At 35.7% G+C, this 27,772-nt stretch overlaps 1 protein-coding gene across 3 annotated transcripts in view; it reads right to left on the bottom strand.

Moving 5' to 3' along the window:
• LOC111003465 (E3 ubiquitin-protein ligase znrf2) overlaps window positions 1-27,772 on the bottom strand; it is a 45,711-nt gene that overhangs the window by 3,513 nt on the left and 14,426 nt on the right. The window contains exon 2 of one of the 3 annotated variants that reach the window (XM_022273978.2): window positions 22,459-22,464. The exons of the other annotated variants lie outside the window; for them this stretch is intronic. Within the exon in view, the coding sequence (XP_022129670.1) occupies window positions 22,459-22,464 (6 nt within the window). The remainder of the gene's footprint in view (window positions 1-22,458; window positions 22,465-27,772) is intronic. 3 annotated transcript variants of the gene reach the window in all.

Here is a 27,772-nt window from a genome sequence, read left to right as displayed (position 1 = left end):
ATTAAATGATTCTGTAAGGATAATATATGTATTTTTGTAATAAATAAATAAATAAAACTTGCATAGAGTTCTTCACACTCCTAGTTGGTTCGTGTTAATGCCACAACCGTATGCCGTATGTCTAATGCTACTGAAACAAAGTGTTATCGTCCAAACAACGTAGCAATTATTACAAACATCGTTAAGAAGACGTGATAATATCCAATATCGACGTGAACGTGCTAGTCCCCGGAACGTGATATTTCGTGCTTCTCGCGGCCGGTGAGGCTGAGTGGCGTGAGTGGCTGTTCGCATTTCTTAAAGTTTTAAATTTAAATAACCTTGCCATTTGCCGAGGCTTTCCGAGTGCAAGTAGAAGAGGAATTTTGCTTAATAAGGTCTAGAAACTAATTCTGTACGTGTAGTCGAGGTCTTTTCTAAGTATGCATAAAATAAACATTAGCGGTTCATAATTCAAGCCAATTCTTTACTCCGTACTTCGCTCACTCCAGTGAGCTTCCGTCCTGCCCTTCAGGCGATTGACACCCTGCGACGGCCCAAGCCGAGGTTCGAGTCTCATAGGAGCGCCCTTGCGCGAGTGGGCTGTAAGGGCCCGTAAGGCCAAAAGCGAGAATCCATTAGAAATACAAAAATATATATATAATATTGATATAAACTGAGTTAGTTTAAAGTCAATTTGAATGACTTTTAGAATACTTTTACTTTTTTGTAATGTATGTATGAATAATACTAATATTACCTTCAACCTTACGCAGGTTCCTTTCATCGATCGTAACTCGTAAACCTGTAACGATCAACAAGTGGTCGCGTGCCTCTACTCGTGCCTAAACCAACCCTTACTGTCTATTTTGGTCTCGGGCTCCTTGGTTACACATATATACAATCATGTCTCACATTGGGGCTTACATTGTTAGCAGTTTCAGTGATTATTTTTTAAAGAGTTATATAAGCATTTCATTTTTTTTTGGTATTCGATAAGATCAACATTAAATAAAATAGTATCTTACATAGCATGGATTTACAATGAAATTAAAATTCAGCGTTGCAAGACGGTAGGTAATAAGCGTCCAGAGGTCGGTCATAATAGGTCTGTGTGACGATATTCACGACGTGATCAGCAAACAAACTCTACATCTATACCTGAGGGCTTTGTATGGTCAGTGGCCTCAGTTAGAACGACATTCCTTAAGTAATAACTTGAAACCTAGTCATATTAGATAGTTCGAAACGATTATATTACCATTTTATGAGGCTAGATCTGATCAAGTGCGACATAAAAGTCGTTGATCACGTTAATAAAATGTGATGCCAAAACTGCAACTCTTCGTGTTTTAAAAGAAAAGTGCAGAAGCAAATTTCTAGCGTTTTATCTCACGTGAAGTTATTCAAAAAGCACTTCGCAACCGAATTTTAAAATCAATACATAGTAACGAACCTTGCCATCAACAATGAATGCGAATGGAGATAAATAATGGTCTGTTATTGATATTTAAGCATATTTGATGTCTCAAATATGAAAAAATAAAAAAAAAACAATTTTTTTCTTAGGCATTATAATGATATTTATTTACCATAATAAAGTATCCTGCGGGAAGGGCGTCGAGACTGAGCCCCGTAGGCGACGTCTGGTTCGGAATCTGGGACACAGGTCCCTATTATTATTCCCATAACTGCACGCTACGTCCGGTTCATCACTCACTATACTCAGATATTTGACATAAATCACAGGTTTTAGTATTTAAGTTATCACCAGAGTCGTTATATCGTTTAATAAATTCACAACGCGTTTGCACGCTTAAAAGGTTCCACCCGCGAATCGTATCAAAAGCTGATCAGGAAATAATTAGCATAACATTAATGTCGATAAATATAAAAACGAACAGATTTTCCCGTCGACGAGAAGACGCGGTTCGAACTCACAGCGAGGGGTTCAAATGATTCGCGGCCGACCGGTCAAGACTGACATTGGCGCGTCACGTCATCGTACGTCACAAACCACGTAAGGCGGTAAACAACTTTTCCACTCCTCTTAATACTAACAAAATAATAATAACAAAAAAGTGACCTTAGGGTCTCTTTTTGATCCCAAAAATTACATCAACAAGCTTAATATCCATTATACATTCTATCTGACATACATATAAAAATTAATTAGTTAAGAGAATACCTGGACCCGATTTGGCTCATTAATTAATTGTGTTTGTAAAAAATTTATAACGGTGGGAAACATAAATAATAACTAAAGAAAATTACTTAAAGCGATAATATAATCACATTTTCCAATCAAAACTGTCAATAACTGGGAAATATTCGATGTGTTTTGTCTTTCTAGAAGTAAAAAAAATCACTTTGTAGAAACATATTTATAAATGATTTACGATATCTGTTGAGTGAGGTACGACATAAATAAATGAATGAAATGATTATAATCATATGATACAATTTACTGTACAAAATATATTAAATTAAACCTGCTCCAAAATAAGTCGTCAAAAATAGGTTTTTAAATACTCTTAAATATAAGCAATTTTAATGATGTTTAATATTATCTAAAACGTTTCAATGAGCATCGCAAATGTCTCGTTTTCTACTGACATGATCGCTCTCCTGCACCAACACCACATAGCTGATCTTCTTCTAATTATAACAAATATCTGCTAATATATAAGGCAATGAAATGTAGTTTACCGTATAACGAGTATAGTGGAATTGTATTAGTTCGATGAAATGTTTCCCTTGAATATGACTTATAGCCCAGTCATATTAGGTAAGAAAAGGGGTCAACCTCGGAATGAAAGATAATAAGCTGCAAATTGGTATGAACCTTTGTTTTGTCATTCTAAATGTTGTCTCAAAAGTCACAATCGTTATCGTGTCCGCGTCTTAAGATATTCAAGGACAAAGGTCACAAAAATCGGTTTTTCGCGAATATCTGGCTTCCTATCGGTTGAATGAGATTTGCATTTATTATAAAAGTTGTAGGCTATAAAATTCCCTACAACTTTTGTTTAAACTTTTTTTTCATACGACCAACCGTTTTGAAGGTAGAGCGCGAAGTGCACATCGTACAGTCATATACGGCCTAATGCAAGGTTAAGCGTGAGTTATGGTTATCAGTACGTTATAAAGTCAATTATTTACTTGGAAATTATAATTATTAAACAATGCCTATTATTTATGTACTAACTATTAATTATTTATATTTAATTAAAGTAAGTAACTTGATTATTTATATATAATTATTCATATTTAACTATTTAAGTATAAAATATTATTAATTCTGCCCAAAACAAACATTATTAGAAAATGGAGTGCGCATCTTGTTGGCATTATATAATGCTCCAAAATCTGAGGACAACATTGATCATTTCCGCTACACGCAATTCATCAAATTTACAAAACTAAATAAACCTGTACAACTGTCAACACTTCCACCAACAAGTGTAGCAGCTCATCAACACATAAAACGTGTCTACTACCAGATTCAAACGTGGTTAGGGAAGGACTTAGAACCTCAAGAATGGGGCTGGATGCTTGAAAATGAAATCCTAGAGCCCATACGAACGTTATTACCTCCAGCACCAGCCGAACTACTAAACGTAATATTTTGCAATTGCAAAAATGGTTGTGGTTCCCGCTGTGGATGCAGAAAATCAGCGCTACAATGTTTTTTAGCTTGCGGCCAGTGCAACGGACAAGCTTGCCTCAACGCTTCACTGTATCCAAGTAATCCCGATGAAGAAAATACATATGATCCCGATATTCTGGAAGGTTTGGAGATGAACATGACAGATAATGAGGATGATGACAATGAATCGAACATTTTTGAGCGACAAGAAGAAGAAGAAGACGAAGAAGAAGATGATAATTAGCTTCAATTTCCAATTTCATTACAATTAAAATCAACAAAGATACTTTTGATATTTGAACTCACATTTTGATAAATGTATATTATGCCGTATTTAATAATAAATAAAAATATGTGTAAAATATATACTCTTACTATCATTTTAACTTAAAATAAAACTAAAATATATAATCCAGAATTAATAATATTTTATACTTAAATAGTTAAATATGAATAATTATATATAAATAATCAAGTTACTTACTTTAATTAAATATAAATAATTAATAGTTAGTACATAAATAATAGGCATTGTTTAATAATTATAATTTCCAAGTAAATAATTGACTTTATAACGTACTGATAACCATAACTCACGCTTGACCTTGCATTAGGCCGTATAATATGACTGTACGATGTGCACTTCGCGCTCTACCTTCAAAACGGTTGGTCGTATGAAAAAAAAGTTTAAACAAAAGTTGTAGGGAATTTTATAGCCTACAACTTTTATAATAAATGCAAATCTCATTTAACCGATAGGAAGCCAGATATTCGCGAAAAACCGATTTTTGTGACCTTTGACCTTGAATATCTTGAGACGCGGACACGATAACGATGGTGACTTTTGAGACAACATTTAGAATGACAAAACAAAGGTTCATACCAATTTGCAGCTTATTATCTTTCATTCCGAGGTGAAACCCCTAATATGACTGGGCTATTAATCCTCCTTCTTATCAATTAATTACGACGACTGCGTTGAACTAGAGTAATAAGGATTTACCGAATTTTAATTATAAGCAGTGTGTACTTGAGGAACACATTTATGAACATTTAACTATACGCTCTAGAGATTGACCGTAAAGCGAAAGATAGACCCTTAAGTAAATAAAAGAATAGTAGGAAATAATGCGCCCAGACGAATGTGATACCGACACCTATAGGCAGACGGCCCATAACCCGTGAGTAATCAATAATCATACAGATTAACATCAATCATTATGATTAGATAGATTATGATTGCAAGTATTAAAAATGAAAACGATTTACTAACAAAGGTTGCTTTAACATATTTTATTCGATTTTAATGTATTATTTGATTCCTTTGTCAGATTTTATATTTCATTAAATTCATCAAATAAAGCAATATTAAGTTTCTAATTAAATAAATTGGAGGAGCGTCTGTGGGCTTTTGCAATTTTTAAACTTTCATTAATTACCGAGCTTCACTTCCATTCATCTAATTTTTGTACAAAGCTGACAGAATTTTCAACTGATAAGTTAATTACACAACCTCGCGTTTTAAGATCTGTGGGCCTTCTTGGCTTAGGCAATTATATTTATTTGCCTTTTCCTCCAAATTAATACTAGTAAACCGCGAATCTCGTTCGGCCGAGTATTGTGCAACGAAGCCATTACTCTGTATGAGCGTATAAGCTAATAGATTATTGATTGACCCGTCCGTGTCATCGGGTCACTGCATCTCTTCACATGTGTTTTATGCCCTTGTCATTCGATAGCTATAAGTGAGTGCATACAGGGGTGGGTGATAGGCAGCTCAAGGGTAAACCAATTAGGGCAACGTACTCTTATCGTTCATGAGCAGAGACACGGAAAACAAAATACTTTATCGTAACATCACCGCAAACGGTTTATCCTTCATCTTTGATCCCAAAAAATAATAAAACACGATAATAGTCTCCAAATTAAACAAACGTCTTTGTATTTTTAAATGATTTTTTTTTAAATAGAAGTTTTGATGTTAAAAGTGTATATATCTTATATTTATTTAAAAACAATATGGCCTTTTAAAATTTTGATGAAAACCATTTAGGTACGCACATCAAGTCTGTCTACATCACAACTCGCACCAATATTGCAAATGAGAAGCACATTTATTACAAACAACAAAGCAAAAGCGATCATCGCCACCTCTGTGCAAATAAAGGAAATTTGTCATTTTTGTCGACAAAGTTTCATCTTCAAGGGATATTCGCGTCAAGTGGAAGATGATAAGGTCTATGATTGTATGTAGTAGTTTTAGCATGGATATCTCAGCCTCTGTTGTGGAGAACTGATTGCTGCAATCCGGTCACGGCCCTGAAGATGACATTCTGTTATAATCCGTCGGATATTTAATAAATTTCGGTCTCGATACATGGATGTGTAGATAAAATAAAATTTCTCAAAAATCATCCGTCTAATAAAATAATACAAAATATGGGATCAATTTAATCTGACCGCTGGTATATGTCGTAGTGCCTTGTGAGAACAGTCGTGAGTAACCAGTAATTTAAAACCGTCGTTTAAACCCTGAAATCGCTGGGATTAAATCGACCAATTAACCAGTGGCTGCTGAATTGTATATAACAAAGGGAGATATCTACTCGATATGGAAAAATCTATTGTGTTGAAAGATGGTTTAGTGGGTGGGTGACAATGATTGTTCAGCAAATAGGTATATATTTAATGTATATGATTCACGAGTAGCACATACGAGGACCGCAAAGTGGTGTGAATTCGGATCATTGAACCTTCCAGGGCTAATCCGGCCATTGAGTTCCCACAGTCGGCGCGCAATGTGCTGAACTTCCCGAAATAACGAAGGTCACGTGTCAAATAATACTCGTATCTTGAACCTTATTCGACACGCAACTTGCAAAGGGTAAAAGCACAAGGCAATATATATCGAACATACTACCGCGGCCTTGACCACCTGACCCACCTACTTATTGCAACTTAACTACTGCACATTTTCCATGGAATGAGAGCCATTTGCCCCAGTGGATGTATTCATCACTTTATTTAATACATCATTATTTATAAAAGGAACATCATCGCCTCTCCAATCATTTGTGATGTCTCGACGCAGTTGAGTTGACGTAGCACTCAAAATATAGACATTAAGAGAAATCTTGTGTTTATTATTATTATTTGTTACGCATGATTTATAGATTTTTTTATAGTATTGTTTCTTTTATTAACATAGCTTTTACACATTTAAAGAACACACTTTTTTACCGGATTGAATCTATGTATTTTAAATTATTCCTCTAAACGTTTTTAAAATTATGTTACTTAAATAATTATAAGTTTAGAATAATACATACATACATTCATACATGCTTTAATCCATTAAAAAAGTGTTTTCTTTAGATTTTTTATACCAATGAATCGAACACGTGACCGTTATTTGTATAACTGGTATATATGTATATTATATATATATATTCAAAGCAAAAAGTATTCGCAGCCTATTTTTAGCTTAGGTACCTGAAACACGAATGAGTGAGCGGCCCGTCTGTCTTTTATATACAAAAATCAATAAAGTACAGGGTTTTTGCTACGCGTGTACGTCTGAATTACACAAACATCGCTAATGAATAGAAAATGTATGTGGTTAGGAGTTAAATTATGCCTTTGACAACACTCAAGTTCGTTATCGGGTTATTTTGTTTTCCTCTTTAATCGTGCCACTATCGGCTATGTTATTTAATATTATCATCGTGAATCAACATTAATTCAATATTAATAAAATGTCTGGCCTATTTTATAGTGGATCGTATCATATCGATATTTAAATATAGATACGTATATATATACATTAGATATATGTATAGGTATACATATTATGTTTTGTTTAGCCATAATTTTAGGTATTCCCGGGAGAAGGGAATCTGTTGATACAATCAATTACCAACTAACTCGTATCCCACCATTTTTACTAAGGGCTTAGTATTATCGTCACTGAATAACGCAACACCACCTTCAAAAAGGAATTTTTAAACGATGCTCGAGTGAAGTGGTATCTTTAGTGGACATTCAAAATGATGAAGCGCCATTCAGAGCAACATTCAATATTATAGAATTTAGATCAGAATAATATTTATTTTATTATTTACTAAGTACAGCAAGACAACGTTTAAATCACATAATATTAGTTAGATATGAACAGCTTCCGATACTATTTAAATCCAGAAACACTAACAGTTTTACGAATAGAGAGGGACTAAGGAAGGCAGAATGTATTGTACAGCACGGTTCACTTTCACCTTTGTTGACCCGCATTTCAGTAACTTACTATTAGTACAAATGTTAAAATCGATAGCACCTATACTATTGTATTTATCAAAACCAAGAATCGCGATGATTATTTCGATTATATCTAGGATCTATTTATTAGGACGTGAAAGTTACGTCCGCCCGTTACGAGCGCCGAGCGGCGACTAGCGTAAGCGTACGGCCAGTAGACAGTAGAGCCTCGGAAAGTCCTTTTAAGCTTTTCACAGAAACTCTACGGTCTACAACATTTTGCAATCAGAGAACGCAGAACTCGGAAGCCCATTTACAACAGAGTTGCACAGCTCTGAATCGAAGACTCCACAATTGAATCCCCTTACAGAATTGGCATTGATTTTGAGCTCTCGAATTGCCGTCATCCGGAAGCCCGTAATTCTGACACCCCTTTCGTTAACACCGTAATCATCAGGGCACTTGGCAAAATCATTGATGTAGGCGCCCTCAAAAGTGGGTTATTGTTTTAGGGGTATCGAACTCGCAGATAGTGCATTAGCACGGCCAGCCTGGCACGTAGCCATTGGAAAATGCCAAATGAAACACGGGAACTTGCCAGATCTTCATTATATTGATTGCAATCATTTTTGTATGAGGTAAGCCTTGTTCTAAATTTTTACCGCACCCAAAATGGTGGGAACCTATCCAATGCCTATTATGACATCTCAGAAATCTAATAATATATTGTTTACAAAAACATACTTAAATACAAATAAGCAAAACTGCAAAATTATATAATAATTAATTATATATTGATTATGACTTGCTAAACGAGGCGAGGATATTTGATTGACTTTGTCTCCAACATTTCTTAAAATATATCACGATATAACTTATGCAAGACAATCGTTGCATAAACAAGTATTAAGTATAATAATGCACTGTGTACTATACAATGCTGTCCGTCGGCGTCGCTCGCGATCGATGCGGCGAGACGGTATACGCCTTAAAGGACGACGGCTTTTTAAAATAACCCGGAACCAAACCCATAACACACGAAAACCGCTCTTAAGGTATAGGAAATACTTCTACTTTATTTTAAATTAAATTGCGGTCTAGACAGGAGTCGAAACATTGAATGCAACGATTACTTGTGCTCCGCTGTCCGCAGCAATACTAGAATCTCATCAAAGCACTGATCTTCCGTGGAAGCATCATCTAAAATAATAAGTTTATAACTTTTTCTCAGAGTGAAATGTGACAATGAGTCACGCCCCACAATAGATAATAATGAGACATGTAAATTGGTGACATTTTAGTTCAATAACAGGTTCTTTGAAAGATAACTGTAATTGCACACAAATTATCAAGTACCTGTAACGTGTTCTTGACGTCAGCAGAAGAGAAATGTGAAATGGTTTCATTCTTCGAATAATTGAAACAATAGCAAAGAGCAGTTCTCGGGAAACTCTTAGCTGACACAGTTTTATTATTGACCATTTAATTAATATGTATCGAATTATTTTTTTCTCCTAGTAGGCTTTTGTTTACTTTAGTGTATTTTCATTTTTAAATGCACACTCCTTAAACGTAATACATATACTTAAATCAATCAAACAATAATCGTAAATTCTGAAGACAACATATCGCATTTATACAACATAACAAAATATTTCATAACTACATAAGCACTTATAGATAGTGGCTATCTCTAGTCTATAAATAGAGGTACTTTCCAGAAAAATGATTGTCGTAAATCAAAGTCCTAACTTGATTTGAAAGCCTCGATTGATAAAACAACTATTCAACCATTCCTTACTATCACATTGAATTATTTTACATAACAACTGAGGCGTTTGGCTTCTTATAATCGTTTCGTTATAGTAAAATAAGCATTATTACGATGACTCAGGCCTTAATTGACGATGAATCATAAGGGGTTCTCCAAAACTTAAAGAGTTATAACCATAACATACATAAATAAATTATTTTCAGTATAAAGAAGAACAGAAGACAGCCCTCGGTGCCCGCTAAGATTATTATCCGCTCCAGATACATGTCGTTGACACTGTCGTGCCGATTGCTGGTTTCCTTATATTTCCATGTCAGCTAGGTTTTAAAGTTTTTCTTATTATCATATATTTTTGGCCTAGCTTGGGTCTGCGTTACAGGCGGTGGCATAAATAGTAGTTAATGTTCACTACCATACACCTGGTGCAGATTTTGCCCTAAAATGGAGGTCAGAACTTGTATACATCGTGTCCGATGATCCGACTGATATCACAAACACATAAACATCGTCCAGTTAGAAGGCCGTTATCGACAAGTTATTGACAGATAGACAACTGTCATCGCGCTTTTAACTGATAAGGCCGACTAGTTCAGTCAACATAATATGTAGTAAATCTAAGTAGTTAACGCTAAATTGTGATCTTTCGGTTCCTTGGTTTTACGCAAGCTTTACTTTTTAGGTTTACGCAGATTGGATTTATATGGAAATATATTTACGCAGACCTATTGCCAGAGAATGAATAATGATGACAAACGTGTTTGACGTAATGTTTTATTGTAGTGGCATGATTCGATGTATATAAGTCTTTTAAATTCCGGGTTCGGTACGCGACTTTAAACATGCGTAAACGCCGATGGTAACACGTGCTAGATCCACTAATACAATATATTATTTACGCATTTATTATTAACAAAATTATACAATTGCTATTTTTATTACGAATACACGAATTTAATTAAGATTTTAGGGAATTTAAATGTAAAGATACTTAATGTACACTTTTGTAGCATCAAAAATTGTTGTCGGATCGGAGTGAGCAGTGATGATTCAAAGTCAACATCTTATAAAACTAACCATTTATTTAAGCCGTGAGTTTATCAAATTCGTTCTTGCTAACATACAGAATGTATATTTTTACACTATACAACCATATTTGGCCCCCCATAAAAATCATTTAACTCCCCGACCCCCCAAATGTGGAACTCTTGTCACTTTACTATTCAGAGAACCCGCGTGAGTAACCCACAAAGACTATATTGAATAAATTCAACACGACCGCATCAAAGAGACACAGATTCGGTTGTGTATAAACTACATAAGCTGCCCTTAGATGAGAAGACCGCTCGGACACAGTTGGCGGATTATTCATGTTCAGGTAATCGTTACTCGAAGCACGTGCCTTTAACGCCTACAACCTGTGAAGTATTCAAACGGTCGCTATGCGAAACCTCAGCAGGAAATAACAACAACCTATAATTGTTTAGTTAGCGGTTGAGGAACATTTACAGTGCTTTATAAGATTTTACTATTATTACTTCTAAGAGACTGTTAATGAATAGGTCTCATGTTTTGATAGTGAGATCGCGGCTGTCGCAGACAACGAGGTACGAAGACTATTAAATGTGTGTATCAGTGAAGCAAAACACAGTTTCAGTTACTTTGCAATGAATATTGTAAATGAAAGTAATTGCATCGTGCATTGTGTATGAGCCTACGCAACTCAGAGACTTTCTACGTTTTAAAATAAACTGAAATGAAACCAGCCATCTATTTTGGTCTCTCCTGTTGACCATTTAGGTAACGTGAAGATCGGCGGTGTGCGGCAGTGGGTAACCTTGATCGGCCGGCGCCTGTGCGTACGCACCCTTTGTTCGAATATAAATACACTGGCGGACATGTCATGATTCACAATTGCACTTATCGTGACTTCAAATAAACAAAATAATATTTATTAGGCAAATGTAGTGCTGATTGTGTATGGGATAAAGGTAGATTATTTCTATAAAATTCAAATTTTAAAAACAAAAACGTCATTCACGTCACTGTCATGACAGCAGACAGCAATTAATGTGACAGACACGCAAACGGCTTTGTCAACCGTCAGTAGTTAGACAATAAACAATTGTCTCTCGACAAGCATGGGGAAATCCTATCTCTTGATCTAATTGAAGATCGATCTGGGTCGATACAACATGTACGACATGTTATGAAATATCAATACAGTCATGCAATGATGCGATAAGTTAGTCACGAAAGATAACTTCGACGGAAGTTTAACATAACTCATCAAAGAAACAATGAAGATAATTTAAACACGACGAAGCATCTCTAAATTAAAGGCAGTGTTTTATTAGCAATTCGTGACATGAAGATGACAATTTTCCTCAATACTCAATCCTCGTCCAAACAAACCAAAATATTTAAAATATTGAATGGCTTACTATTTCAAAATTTCACAGTAAAACTAAAATAATTTAAAGCAAACGAATTTCCTGTCATTACCATTATTGTTGATAATGACTAATGGCCTGTTGTTATGTGGTCCCCACTATATTATTAATATTTCTATTTACTATTTCTTTAACCATCTGTTTACGATATAATTTAAGATTAATTAGTTTGTTCGACGTAATTTATCGTTATTCTTAAAAGACAAAACCCAAACCTTTTTAAACATCTGTTAACGATAAGTTAAGATTTATTAGTTGTTCCATGTAATGTGTCCCTATTTTTAAACGACAATACTCAAACCTTTTAAGTGTCAAGTTACAATTTCTTTTAACCATCTGTTTACGATAAATTAAGATTAATTAGTTGTTCCACTTAATGTATCCCTACTCCTAAACGCCAAGACCAAAACCTTTAAGTATCAAGCCCCGATCCTTTGAAAGACACTTCCATTCCATATTCCTATTTGAACACTAGTTTTGTAAGCATAATTTAAAATAAAGTTTTTATTAGTTTAAAAACAAGTTTTTGTCACTGCCTCATAACAAATTTGGCGCAGTCGGTAGGATCTACTTGTGTAGCAAGACGAAAAAAAACGTACAAAGGACAAGCATCGCCTAGTACGGTAGCCTTAGGCTTTTAATAGTTTTCGCCGATACTATGCTCTTGTGGTTCGTGTTACTGTGGTAAGTGGCATTTTACTTGTGGCTCATTCTTTTTCCTACTTTTCTATATTTTGTGTGTTATATATCCTATCCTATATTACTATATTTTATATATATTTTAATTACACTATTCATATCTACTAACAACTACACACGCATTCTACATTTTTTATCATGTCAGTAAATACCAAAAACATAATGAAGGCATCACCAGTCAATATTACGACACTTATAAATCTAATTCCTTTATTCGACACAAACAATCATGACGAAATATACGGTTACATTCGGTCCTGTGATACTGTGTTTAAATTGTCATCTCCGTCCGAAAGGGAGACTTTGTTAATTTGTGCTCTAAATAATATTAAAGGCGTCGCGGCCTCAGAAGTTCGGTGTAAAACGTATGAAACGTGGGATGAACTAAAGATATTTCTTATTGAAAGATTCGCGAATACTAAGACGATTCAACATTTAAATTTAGAACTGCAATCCATTTTTCAGAGACCCGATGAGTCCTTAACGCAATTTTATCATAGAGTAGATCTTTGTCGTTGCAAAATCTTAGAGAAACTACATTCAGAAATTAGTGATTCGACATTAGACGGACGTGTAGCGACTACCGAGGAAACCGCCTTAAGCATATTCCTCAACGGTCTCTCTACAGACATGGGTATAATGCTCAGAACAAAAGGTTTCAATACTTTGAGAGAAGCCGGTCGTTTCGCAATGCAGGAAGACCAAATTAGGGCTATGAATAAAGCTAGGCAATCTTTATTTAGGCCAGTTCCAACCCCTAGGCCAGCAATAAGTAGTAGGGCATATCAAAGTAATTATCAATTTATTCGAGACCCAAATATTCCATTTAAGCCTCCTAACTCTAGATTTTCTCCAATAACATGTGCGTATTGTAAAAATATCGGGCACTCAATAAACGAATGTCGCAAGAGGGCATACAACGAAAAAAATAAACAGCGCGCTCTCCCTGCACCAATCCGTCATTTAAACTTACAAGCGACCAACGAAATGAGCGACTCGTTGGAAATCGCTTCCAGCTCTTACTCAATGAACCCAGCTTATTAAACGATTCAATGCCGCCACAAATTCAAAATTCAAGTCGAGTGTTACAAAGCACTGTGCCTGCAACCTTGCATAATAAACCAGCCTATCGGAGGCAATGCAAAGAAGCTTGCACACAGACTGACTTTGAAGCTAGCTTTATACAGACCTACAAACAGGGTAGCCAGTCCCAAACCTTAGGTCTCAATACAAACTCTACTATTTCTTATAAGCCCACTGTATCTTTGAATCTCACTGAATCTACTATATCTAATAAGAACGATGTATCTCCAAAACCCTCTGAATCTAAGCATCTCATCACATCTTCTAACCCCACTGTATCTCGAAATAACACTTATAAGCCCGCTGTGTCTCAAACTACTAAATCGAATTCTAAATACCATTCTAAGAAAAATAAACGTAAGTCGAAATCTAACAACAAGAATATTCAATCTTTTCCTATTTCCGCTTTAAATAATGTACCTCCTGAAAATCTGTTACATGCTACATTCCACACAAATAATAAACCTGTGACTCAAAACTCTAGGCCCCCTGATCTTAACACAAATACTATTGACTTAACTTGTGACAAAAGTACTGATAAGAACGAAATCGATTCTCACGACGACTATTTACAATTAAACTACCAACACTTTACAGAAACTTCAGATTATAGTTTCAACACTTCAAATCTACATATTTCACAAGATAAGCTGTTAGACGAACGACATAAAGACATATTTATTCAATATGTCCTATAATAAAAAAATATTTTACATATATATATATTATATTATACAAAATTTATATAATTATAAATAGATAATTACAAATAGGTTAAATTCTAATTCAAAAGAAGTCGTAGCCAAATTCTTGAATATTTTTATGTTCATTTTCTATATCAGATTTTACAAAGTAGTTATTTCCATATTTAAGGTGTTGTCACCAGACGTAAAAGATGCCGAATACTATTATGAATGTATTTCTCTTAGAAAAGCAACAAATTTCTACGAATGACATTTTAAAACAATAACCTTAAATTAATTAATTACTTAAATTAATAATTAAAACAATACTATTTTAAAAATTTCATACGATGAACATATTATAATGAACGAAAATTAATGGAAATTAATTCCTATATTAATTCCAAGAATACTTTACTCTTTAATTTTAGTGTATCTATTACAAATCTCAACTGTTTAATACACTACAATAATTTTAGAAATCGTCACGCCTCTAGAAAACAAATCGATAATATTGTTGAAAGCATTTTATTCAGCAGTTCATCCTTCGTCTTATTTTTAGTAAGTCTTTACAAATAATTATTAGCATCAAGTCACCTAAAACATCAGGTAACCTAGTAGTAACCGTGATTTTTCAAAACATCAATAAAATTCTAAACTCTGCTACAATTACATCATACATTTACATGAACAAAATTATATATATTAAATTTTCCTTTAGTCATAAATAACATATTTACTTTATACACTTTAATTTCAATTCCTATAATACATCTTCCTTTTATTCCACAATCCTACCTGAGCACATGTATCTTGCCATGAGCAAAAACAGTCAACGATACCTGACGAGGAACTCCGTGGACAAGTGTAAAGAACACTCTTCAAGCCTTCATGTATGCAGTAAGGTCACAGTCTACAACTCTAACGCACGACCTATCTGTGAAGTCTCCATCTTGTTGATGAATTCTAAAGACATACCTCAAAATTGCGCGGTATCCACATTCTCCGCGTACTTCAACACATTTCATTAATTGAAAAATAACAAATGGATTTTCATACTTTCGAAGAAAATTACATATGCTATAGAATGCAACAGAAAAACCACACATGGCGAAATATTTGGACACGGAATAATTCTGCTACAACCTACATGCAAATTTTATACATCAATGGTTACACTCATCGCTGAAGACTCGGAATCGAAGAACATAAGTCCCCATTGTTACTGTCGACGTGGAATATACCTGCATCGAAGGGACTCCAGATTTATATAATCCAGAACTCGTACCTATCCAAATCAACGATTTCTTTAGACTCTCTCAATTAAAGACGAGATCAAATATCACTCTAAAATACTAAATCAAGATAAATATATAATTCAAGAACATCCATATACTTTCATATACGAGTTTATTATTTGGCTCAATCCTTCTTATGTATACTCTTTACAAGTTTTACTCAAGAAGAAACTCTCACTGTTCGGAATAGAATCATATTTAGTTGATAAAATAAATTGAGGGCCATGAGGGTGGTCCCAAAAATATTTTTAACTCGGCTGATCCGCGCATTCGCATTGTGAACGTGTCGTGGTTGAACATTCGTTGCGTACAGTTAGATGCAATTTTATAGTGTTTTTTTGTGAATTTCTTGTCAATAGTTACGTCCTCCATTTAGACTATTATAGTGAGTGTTTTTGTGCGTATTCGTGAACTATTATTGTAAGGCAAGGTACAGCATCAGTCCTAACATTTCTTGTTCCCAAAACTAACCATCTATCCATCCTTACGGCTGACGTGTTTTTTTGTGCCTTTCGCCCTAACAAGGAGCAACCTTGAGGTATGTACTCAGGACTTATTTTAGTATAAGATTACGTATCGACGGCCACCGAACCGTTCTTTGTGATACATAATTTTTTGGTAGCAGAGCGTGGTTCCATTTTAGTTAATGATTTTTCGGTATATAAGTCCTGGGTTCATAACTTATTAATGCATATATCTTGTTATATTTGTAGGGATTATAGTGTTTTGATAGTGTTATAAATCGTTTTGTGTAGTAAGTTATTAGCCGCTTATTATAATTTGCTTTTTATTTGATTTTTGTGCTATTGTTTGTACTTTTATACTTTTATATAATGGCGGTTTCGCACAAGGCACAAATAGCTGGTGTATTGCGGTGGCTAGGATCGGCCGTTTTAAATATTTCGCGAAAAGATCGCGTTCAGGCCCTTCTATCAAGAAGTGACGCGTTAGAGGATAGGATGAAAGATTTATATAAATCGTATCAGGCATTACTTGAATTGGGTTTGGAACCGGAGGTGATGGACAAGGTTTGTGCAGACATGGATCAGGCTGAGGATTTGGCTGATCAAATCAGGGAAGCCGTTGGTATTATTAAATAAAATTCGGCTACTCAGTCAAATAACCTTCAATCGAAGGATAGTTTAACTTTTTCAAGTGGTATTATAGGTAGGTTACCCAAATTAGATTTGCCCCATTTTAGTGGCGACTTAAGCCAATGGGTGGCGTTTATACATTTATTCGATAGTTTAGTGCACTCAAGGGGTGATTTAACATCTGCGCAAAAGTTGGCATATTTGTTGGCTAGTCTCACCGGGGAGGCTAAAGGGTTAGTCCAACATTTAGCACTTGTGGACAACAATTATGATATAGCCAGAGATTTACTAATGAGGCGGTATCAAAATATACGTAGGCTAGCGGATAGCCACGTAAATGTCATTTTAAATTTACATAGTAATGTGCAGAGCCACAACTTAAGAATTCAAGTTTTAAATCCTTTATTAGTGGCAATTAATGGCTTAAGGGGTTTAAATTTGCCTGTAGATAGTTGGTCTTTTATTTTGTTGCATATTACATTACAAAAACTAAATTTAGATATGCGCACCCGATTTGAACAGGCGTATGGTGGAGATTCAACCACTCATCTTCCCACGTTTGATGAATTGATCTTGTTTTTAGAGGATGAGTGTCGCAGACAGGATAATGTTCCAGCGCCGTCCACGACGCCGGCCCCAATTTCTACTAGGCCGCGACAACAGCATATGCGCTTAATGCGACGCCCTGACCAGCGAGTTTATAACGTGGCAACTCAACATTCAGGCAAATGTTGTGTTTATTGTCGAGTCCCTGATCACACCGTAGTGTCATGTCAAAAGTTTTTAGCATTACGTTTTCAAGCACGGCGAAATATTGCCCGACAGCGGAAGTGGTGTTATGGTTGTTTAGGTAAGCACCTGGCATCACAATGCCAAGTGTCACGACCATGCAAACAATGTAATGGCAATCATCACATTATACTTTGTGGTAATATGAATGGTTCACCCCAATCAGCTGCACCGGCACGGGAGTTTGTTGAAGATATGCAAAATACAGGTGATCAGTGGAATGGTGGTGTGAAGGTTAGACACTGTAGTTTTGGTCATGCTTCCAGGCACCGTACAGGATCAGGTTATTATGATTATCATCGGAGGCAGCCACCACCCTGCAGGGGCGGGGGAAACTTAAGGTCTCATGACAGGACTCGTGTCACCTCTGATCAGCAACAACTTCCTAAGAGCAAAGATAATTATGACTCTTGTGCATTACCTGCTATTGAACAGCAACGTCGTGATTTTGTTAGGCCTTTGCCCTTTTCTGAGTGGCCTCGTTTAGGCCAGCGGGTCCCTGAACCAGAAGGATATTGACTAGGTCACGTCCCTACTAGAACTCCTACATCTCCTATTACTGTTTTGTTACCCACCGCACAGATTTGTGTTGGTTCTCCATCAGGTGAGCAGGTAACCACGCGTGCGATTTTGGATTCTGGAGCACAGGGAAGTTTGGTGTCAATGGATTTGGTGGATAGGTTACAGTTGCGTATTTTCCCTGCTAGCGGGAGTATATTTGGTGTAGGTGGCTCTAAGGTTGCTGGTTTGCGGGGACAAGTTACACTTACTTTTTCTCCTGTTCAATGCTCTCAGCCACAGATTACAATTTCTGCCATAATTTTAGATAATGTTATGGGCAGACACCCACTTGTTAAATTACCATCGGAGATATTAGATTTTACACGTAGTCTAAACTTAGCGGATTGTACATTTCATATTCCAGGTCAAATCGATTTGCTACTCGGAGCAGAAGTTTTGGGAATGCTGCGGCTAAGTAAAAGCACACTTTTACAACCAGCGGGTTTAGTAGCAGTCACAACTGATTTTGGTGATGTCATTATGGGTCCTGTGTTTCCAATAGAATCTCTTAGCGTTGAAGATGGTAACTTGTGTGTGGGACTCTCACTTGCTGAAGCCATTCAACGGTTTTGGGAAGTCGAAGAGCCTCCCACAGCGGCTCGTGAAAATCCGGAGCACCAAGAATGTGAATTGTTTTTTCAGAATAACACTGGTCGTCTCCGTTCGGGTAGGTTTGTCACGAGGTTACCTTTTTTACCATCCCGACCACCTTTGGGTCACTCCAGGTCTTTAGCTGAGAAAAGGTTAACATCCATGGAGAGACGAATGAAAAGAGATTCTACTTTTCGTGCTAAGTATTTAGAGTTTATGGACGAGTACTTTAAGCTCGGACATATGTCAGTTTCTGATTATGATTGGCGCACACAGGAGCACTACTTCATTCCACATCATGCTGTGTTTAAAGGTGGTAAAATAAGAGTGGTTTTTGATGGCTCAGCGCCTACTTCCAATGGAGTTTCTTTAAATCAATGTTTGCATTCGGGCCCAAAGTTACATCGTGACATTGGTGATATTTTAACAAATTTTAGAAGACATCAGATTGTATTTGTTGCAGATATTAAAATGATGTTTAGGCAAACTGTAATTCATACTGATGACCGTTGCTATCAACTTATCTTGTGGCGTGAGAAGGAATCCGATCCAGTTACAGTATTTGAATTAAATACCAATACATACGGACTCAGATCAAGTCCTTATATTGCTATTCGTACATTGTTAGAATTGGCTGAGCGAGAACGTTTGCAATTTCCACGAGCAGCTGATGTTTTGAATAGTGATGTTTTCGTTGATGACATTTGCACTGGAGCTGCAAATGAGAAAGAAGCCTTGATACTACGCGATGAGCTAATTGGGATTCTTAAGGCTGGTGGATATGAGTTAAGGAAATGGGTGTCTAACTCACAAGCTGTTCTTGCTGGTTTACCCGAGGATCATCAACAACATCCTTATATTTTTCAGAACGTGGACAACCCTGACGCTGTTGCAGTATTAGGTATTCAGTATCAACCGTTAGGTGATATATTTACCTTTCGAGTGCAAGACATAGATGTAATTAAATCTTGGACAAAGCGTGTAGTACTTTCAACTGTAGCCAGGATATACGATCCTAATGGATGGTTAGCTCCAGTTGTTTTTTGGGCAAAATGTTTTATACAAAAGCTTTGATTACAAGGATTAACATGGGATGCCCCTTTAGTTGGTGAATTGTTAAGTGTTTGGGTTAGGTTTGTTTCGTCGCTTCCTGAAATTCAATTGATTAAAATTGATAGGTCTTTATTGCCACCAGGGAAATGCATAGTGGATATTCATGGTTTTTGTGATGCATCGGAAAGTGGTTATGCTGCTGCAGTTTATATTCGTTCTGTCAATCAATCTGGTGTTGTAACGGTTAAACTAGTTATGGCAAAGAGTAAGGTTGCACCGGTAAGAACACGCTTAACAATTCCTAAATTAGAGTTATCAGGTGCTGTTCTATTGACTCGTTTGATAAATCATGTTAAATCTATTTTTGGCCAAAAAATGAATATACAGAAGTGTTTTGCTTGGACTGATAGTCAGATAGTTCTTGCATGGCTGCAAGCGTCAGTTCATGTTTTGGAAGTATTTGTGGCCAATAGGGTTTGTCAAATTCAGCAATCTGTCGTGACCTTGGATTGGAGGCATGTACCGGGAGAACTTAATCCGGCAGACTGTGCATCTCGAGGTTGTGAGGCTCCAGTAATATTAGACCATCCCTTATGGTGGGCTCCAGGTTGGCTGTACCAACCCGAAAATTGTTGGCCTGCTTGTCACGTCTTCCAGTGGCATAACCTTTGCTACCAGCCTCCGGTTTTAGACTCAGTCATGTTAAGCCTGACTGGGACGGGGGACTGTTCGGAATAGAATCATATTTAGTTGATAAAATAAATTGAGGGCCATGAGGGTGGTCCCAAAAATATTTTTAACTCGGCTGATCCGCGCATTCGCATTGTGAACGTGTCGTGGTTGAACATTCGTTGCGTACAGTTAGATGCAATTTTATAGTGTTTTTTTGTGAATTTCTTGTCAATAGTTACGTCCTCCATTTAGACTATTATAGTGAGTGTTTTTGTGCGTATTCGTGAACTATTATTGTAAGGCAAGGTACAGCATCAGTCCTAACATTTCTTGTTCCCAAAACTAACCATCTATCCATCCTTACGGCTGACGTGTTTTTTTGTGCCTTTCGCCCTAACAAGGAGCAACCTTGAGGTATGTACTCAGGACTTATTTTAGTATAAGATTACGTATCGACGGCCACCGAACCGTTCTTTGTGATACAAACAAGGATGAATTCAAATATTTAATAATTGTTTCGACCAATCCCGAAGACGGCAACAAATTGAAATCCCGATATCTGCATTCAACACGACGACGACGACGACGGTTTCTATCAGCTCGAACGACGAAGAAGAAAACACCCAACCAAATTCCTCAAAAAGTTCACGCCAACAGGCGCAACCTTTATTTTAAGGGGGGAGGTGTTATGTGGTCCCCACTATATTATTAATATTTCTATTTACTATTTCTTTAACCATCTGTTTACGATATAATTTAAGATTAATTAGTTTGTTCGACGTAATTTATCCTTATTCTTAAAAGACAAAACCCAAACCTTTTTAAACATCTGTTAACGATAAGTTAAGATTTATTAGTTGTTCCATGTAATGTGTCCCTATTTTTAAACGACAATACTCAAACCTTTTAAGTGTCAAGTTACAATTTCTTTTAACCATCTGTTTACGATAAATTAAGATTAATTAGTTGTTCCACTTAATGTATCCCTACTCCTAAACGCCAAGACCAAAACCTTTAAGTATCAAGCCCCGATCCTTTGAAAGACACTTCCATTCCATATTCCTATTTGAACACTAGTTTTGTAAGCATAATTTAAAATAAAGTTTTTATTAGTTTAAAAACAAGTTTTTGTCACTGCCTCATAACACTGTGGACATAATGTACAAGTGGACGCCTTTTTCACCCTTTTAAAGGTGGTTGAAGCGCAAGCGGCAGTAGATGGGAATTAAAGAGCAGTTCGACTGGAAATGAATATAATAATATACGCCTCACACAAATGAAATACGAAACCACAAATATAGAAATGGTAATACAACTGCCATCAACTAAGCTATTTTACCTACTGTGGAATGTGGATGAAGCCTTTCAATAGTAAAAGAACTTAAACCAACGCGCCTGGTAACACAGATGTTAACAGGGCTCGGAGGATTCACATCGGACCTTCACAAAAAATGAACAAAATGCTGCCTGGTCCTTGTAACAATATAACCGAATAGAAATTCATTTCATAAAAATAATCTTTAACACAGTTTTAAGAGATACCTTTCCAAAACTTCCTTTTAAAAAGCTATTAATAGACAGAAGTGACCTTACAATTAAAACGAGGAAATTCAACAAACTAAATTGTTAGTCCGCTAGTCGTTCCCATTCATTACTTTGAAACATGTATTTGGCATTAAGGCTTTATCGGAAAATACTTAAACTTCATTTAACAAATAGATATTATACAATGATTAATGTAAAAAGTAAACTATTATTTATTGTATTGTTATAAATATATTGAACTTACCGGTTCCTTTTTAACATTGTAAATATTGCAAAGCATTACATACCTGAAACTGTAACAATAACTGTATTATTAAATGTCATTCTAATTTATATTAGTTTATAACAATCCTGTAATCGTTGATTTTGTGACCTGCCTGAGCTGACATTTTTTAATTGAATTGGCTCTCGCATATTCATTCAATCTAATAACAAACTTGTTGGTTAACTACTATTAATTAATATTTTTAGAAAATAATTATAAAAAGAAATATGAAAAGAAAATCTTAAAGTGTACTTGGAATCATATGATCAATACAATAATTCTGAGAGAAGTACGTTACAAATCCTAGTTGGCACGATGTGAGAATGACGCTGTCACATCGTGGAAACCAGGTTAAGCGAACTCAGGTAAAAACATAATAGCCGTCTATAACTATTCTTAAACCTGCTTAATCGCCTTTTCAAAAGGCATACTATGAACAATACTAGATCAAACTTAATGTTTTCTAACAGCGGTCTAACATTTAATGAAGTACAGTTTATAAACTGCATTTGTGCAGTTTTTAATATGTAATACTTAATATTTTTTTATCGTTTAAACTAAACCTTGTTTTAGCACTTGACGTTTAAGCCAAGGTGAAACTAAGAAAGCATTTTTAAAAATGAAACATAACCATTGCACAGAAAGTATTTATAGTGCCTGTTAAGCTTTAACGAATAAAAACATTTGAAAGGACAACGTTGTACGCGGTGTTTATTACGTCAGCATCGCAACAACTTTCGCCGCAAAGATAAAAAGCGTTCTTAAATATTCCTTGGCCTACAACGGTTTATTTATATTCATCATTATAATTTTATTTGTAGGAAAAGATACTGGCTGATGCCTATCGGTATACAGCACCTGCAAGCTAAGAGTGAATGCATCTTCTATTGTAAGACTAGACTCCATAGTTTGTTATTCAATTACGGGTGTGAGACAAACGCAATTATCAACAGAGCAAACAAACAATTAGAAACATTATCAGCACTTGCGGTTGTCTGAGTGTATGATATCGCACTTCGAGTATGTTCGAGGACTCCATTATATTAATTTCAATTAATGCGCATTTCTTCAATAATTACGGCTCATTGCATATTTATTAAGGGAATAGAGCTCAAAGGAAACGAAATACATATATCAGTAAAGACTGAAGACTATATTAGAATATATTACAACGGAATTAACTGAAAACTTTAAATTTATATTTATTTACAAATAATCTCACTGTCTATACATACCGATCCGATACATGAATCCGATACACAAAAATAATAAAAATTTTCTTTATTTGACCCAAAACAAATACCACATTCCACATATTACAACATTAATTGTGGTTAACCTTATACATAATATACATCTATTAGCACTAGCGTTTAAACTAGGCCTAGCCTGTACCTTAAACGCTAGTATCTTCCGGAGTCATGAAGAAATTGACCAAACTGTTTGCCATTGGAAGTTTATTTTTGTTCATTTAACCAAATGGAGGTGGAATCAAATTTAAATTGTTGTAGTTAGTTAGATTGGTGTAGGTGTGAACTTCGACAAAATATTTTTATTTTAAATCTTGTGAATGAGAAATTTGGATATGAGATGAATTTAGTATCGTTGTTTAGTATGGAAACTAATATTTATTATAAAGATTGTATTTTTATATAAAATTTACAACAATATATTAAGTATTATTAAGTCTGAAGTAAGACATTTAAAAAGCTACACACAATAATTAAAGTTTTAATAAAAAATAACATTGAAAATCACCAATTTCTTTTATCTCTCCAATGCAATACCATCTACGCGTAATTGTTATAAGCATTGTCTGCTTGTAAACAAAACCCACAAACACGGGTTTGTTATTGTCTGAACGGCACGTTATCATACGTTATCAAGCGCTATCTCGATACAGATGAAACAATAACATAACCTATACCAAAAGTTTCTGAGGGTTACAACAAACTCTAAGAGCCGGGAATTTGCGCTTATCATGACGTATGTGATAAAGTTGTTGCGTGGAAAGGAAATATATTCGGCAGTGCTCCAGTATTTAGGACTCAGGTGGCTGATGGTTCGTTAGGAGGCGACATCGACCGCCGTTACTATTCGTAGACCTCTCGAAAAGCGCACTCATAACACTATGTATGGAAATAAGTAACGAACTGTACAGACGTTTTTATATTCCGTTGAGTGAATCGCTCTTCATATCAGGCCCTATATTATACGTACTGAAGGAATAGTATTTTTGTCTAATGTTGTGTTGTTTTTTTTTTTGTATATTGTTTTGTATGTGATGTATATTTAAATAGTAGTCGCACTGGACTAATTTGTGATGGTTGCTAATTATGTCAAGTAAATAAACAAGTACCACCTCGCTTACTTAAAAACATAAGTGACGATGATTTAACTAAAGTTTATGATGTTGCCAACACACTAATATACGTACATGTATAAGTTAAACAATGTTTCAGCGGTTAAATGATCGTCGATTTTAGAAAGCGCTTAGGAGTTCAAAGTTTTTGCACTTACATAACGATTCGAAATGACGGCAAAAACTTACGTGACCCACTTGTCAATATGAATAATTATATTTTCTCTCGATGAGAGGCAAACGCAATAATATTTAATTTCAACATTTAGCGTTTTTTTTTTCAAATAACAGCAGGAACTGATGCAGAAAGTGTAGATGGTAGAATTGTCTGTATGCTCTACATATAACATTAGAATAGAACTATGGACACGTGAGGTTAGAATATGTCAGTAAATAGGTTATATAAATAAGTCATTAAGTTTATACGGCGTTGGTTTATTCCACGGGCCACGAGCTTGGCTAATCTCAGAGACTACAAAGTGCGCTCAATTGCGCTCACGTGCCAACCGCACTTCGATAATACTGAACCACGTGACCCGTAACACCTAATCACAATCACGGCCCATAAACATTAATTATCATTCCACTATTTATTATACACCGAGGGTATTTCATAAAAACTTGATGAGATTGTGCAGTGTCCAGTGTTGTTTTAATATTAATTTACTATTTATTTATGAAGGCTTGTTAAAGTTACGACCTTAAGGCGCGCTCTACAGACGTTAAAACAAATTATACATTTATTTGACCTAAATGTGCAATTGCTGCCTTCAAAAGATGTGGCGCCCATGGACGTCGGTTAGACATTCTCTAAAAGGCCAGCTCCTTTACTCTATATCTCATAAAATCACATACAACCTACTCATACATTACGTTTGCATACTACTGAGTGCACACACTCATCAATCACGTACACATCAGGAAGACGCTACAGTGTAGTCATTATACATAAATATCTTTGTTTCAGTCACATTAAATATAAGGATGACCGGAGACAAAATGTACCTGGCCTATACGGTGAGACCCTTGTTGATCTTCACAAACCCCAGAAACCAGTAGAACAATATTGGTTCGTACCAGATAAAAAATTCGATATTCAATGCTTATCTATTCAGTTGAGTCGTAATTGTCAATACGTCACTTCCTTTATTTAAAATGAAACAAGTAATGATAAGAGCGAAACCATTGTTTTGTATTGTAGTTAAAGAACAAGATATACGATGTATAAAACCTAATTTAAAACTACACTTATTATTTAACAAGCAAACATATCATCATAAGTGGATATGTAAAGTAAATAACGACAATGTTTCATAGAAGGCAATATAAGAAAGTACACAAGAGTTATAGATCATCTTATCACAAACAAGTTAAGTGTACCAACTGCTGCTCACTATTTGTTTAATTTATACTTAATAAAATACGCAATGAACACTACAAAGTAAAATGCTTTCGCTTTCAACTGTAAGGTCGACAATTCCGACATGAGGACAGATAACCAACAAGTTTAATTATGAAACACACACATCTACTCTCGAATAAAAGACAACCACAAAATCATTTTCGCTTTTCGCAGTTTAGTCACAACTATTTTACATACGATCTTATCAAGCAGGTCTTCTATATAAATAAACTAACGACCGGCTCCGAGCGATGTAAACATTACTCAGTAGAGAACAAGTTCCAAGTATAGTCTTCAATGTATCGATTATGTAGCTAGCATTACTTTAACTCGTAACGGACTAAATAATGTATTATTATTCGCTAATATACACAGAACATTACGCACCGAAAGGTTTCCTAGGGCATTGACGTTCGCCGCTGTTGGTGCCGAACGCTTGCCCCATTTTGCACACAAATAAACGAGATAAAAACAACAAAACAGCTGATCACAGGTACCGACCACGTCCCATAGCACGACCGTTCGAGGCGAGTCGTAGTCCGCTACTGACGCCTACAACTACAATCTCCCGTAGTCCGTACACGGTACACTCCGATGATACACAGATAGGCAGCCGGCTACTGCCGCCCTGAGAGTAGCCGAGACTTGTCGTTGCTCCTTGTGACGTTGGAGCGTGTCACACCGACCTATTTGATAAACTGTGATCTGATAGACTGATGTCACTGATCGTAATCTTTTCATCTAACTAGCAATCAAACATAAAATCAATAGTCGCCAGACTCACGACACGACGACGCAACCGAGAAAAAATCCTGAAATAATCGTAACGTCACATGAATCGCGCTTAAGAGAGGTATATCGGAGATATAATTACTAAGATGAACATAGTTTTTACACTTCTTAGAAGTCGTGTATTGAGAGGCGTGTCGAAAGCGCCTTTAAGCAGAGCCTTTAAGCGCTGCGTGACGAGTACGATAAATTGCTTCAATTTTGCAGCAGGCGCTCTTTTCATGTAAACCGCATCATATTATTATCATGTCTTTGAAGTTCCGAGCCAGGGTATTTCAACGGTCTTTTATATATTCAGTTAATTAATTAGTTGTTTAAATTTGGCTTTTCATTCAATCAGACTATTATAAATTTGACATGTTGCTTAATTTTGTAAGGGAGTTGTTGCATATTGCCAGGACAGATGTAATGGCAGGGAGGAGTGATGACAGGAGAAGTGGGGGTCGAGAAGTGGGCCTACCCTTTGGTCTCATCATCGCGTAGGATCAGTAACCAAGACTATTTACAGTATTCATTACTGATCATTATACATCAGATACATGTTTGCAAATGGTTAAGAAAATTAATAACAAAAAGATGAGAATGGCATATCAGACGGTAGATACGATACGCAATCGCACTTTGTACCTGTATAAGTGCTTGCAGTCTGAAGCGGCACTGGAGAATTTACAAAACAAAAGCTTATGAAAAACTGCGTCCGCAACTCTACTAATAGTTCATTGTACTATTTTTATATCCTGGCATTTAAACTGCCAGCTTCTGGAGTGTCAACACGAGCGCTGA

This window comes from Pieris rapae, chromosome 13 (genome assembly GCF_905147795.1).
Source record: "Pieris rapae chromosome 13, ilPieRapa1.1, whole genome shotgun sequence".
In the NCBI taxonomy this organism is placed as follows: Eukaryota; Metazoa; Arthropoda; class Insecta; order Lepidoptera; family Pieridae; genus Pieris; species Pieris rapae.
The sequence above is the reverse complement of the archived record's forward strand: the minus strand, read 5'-3'. Positions and strand labels throughout refer to the sequence as shown.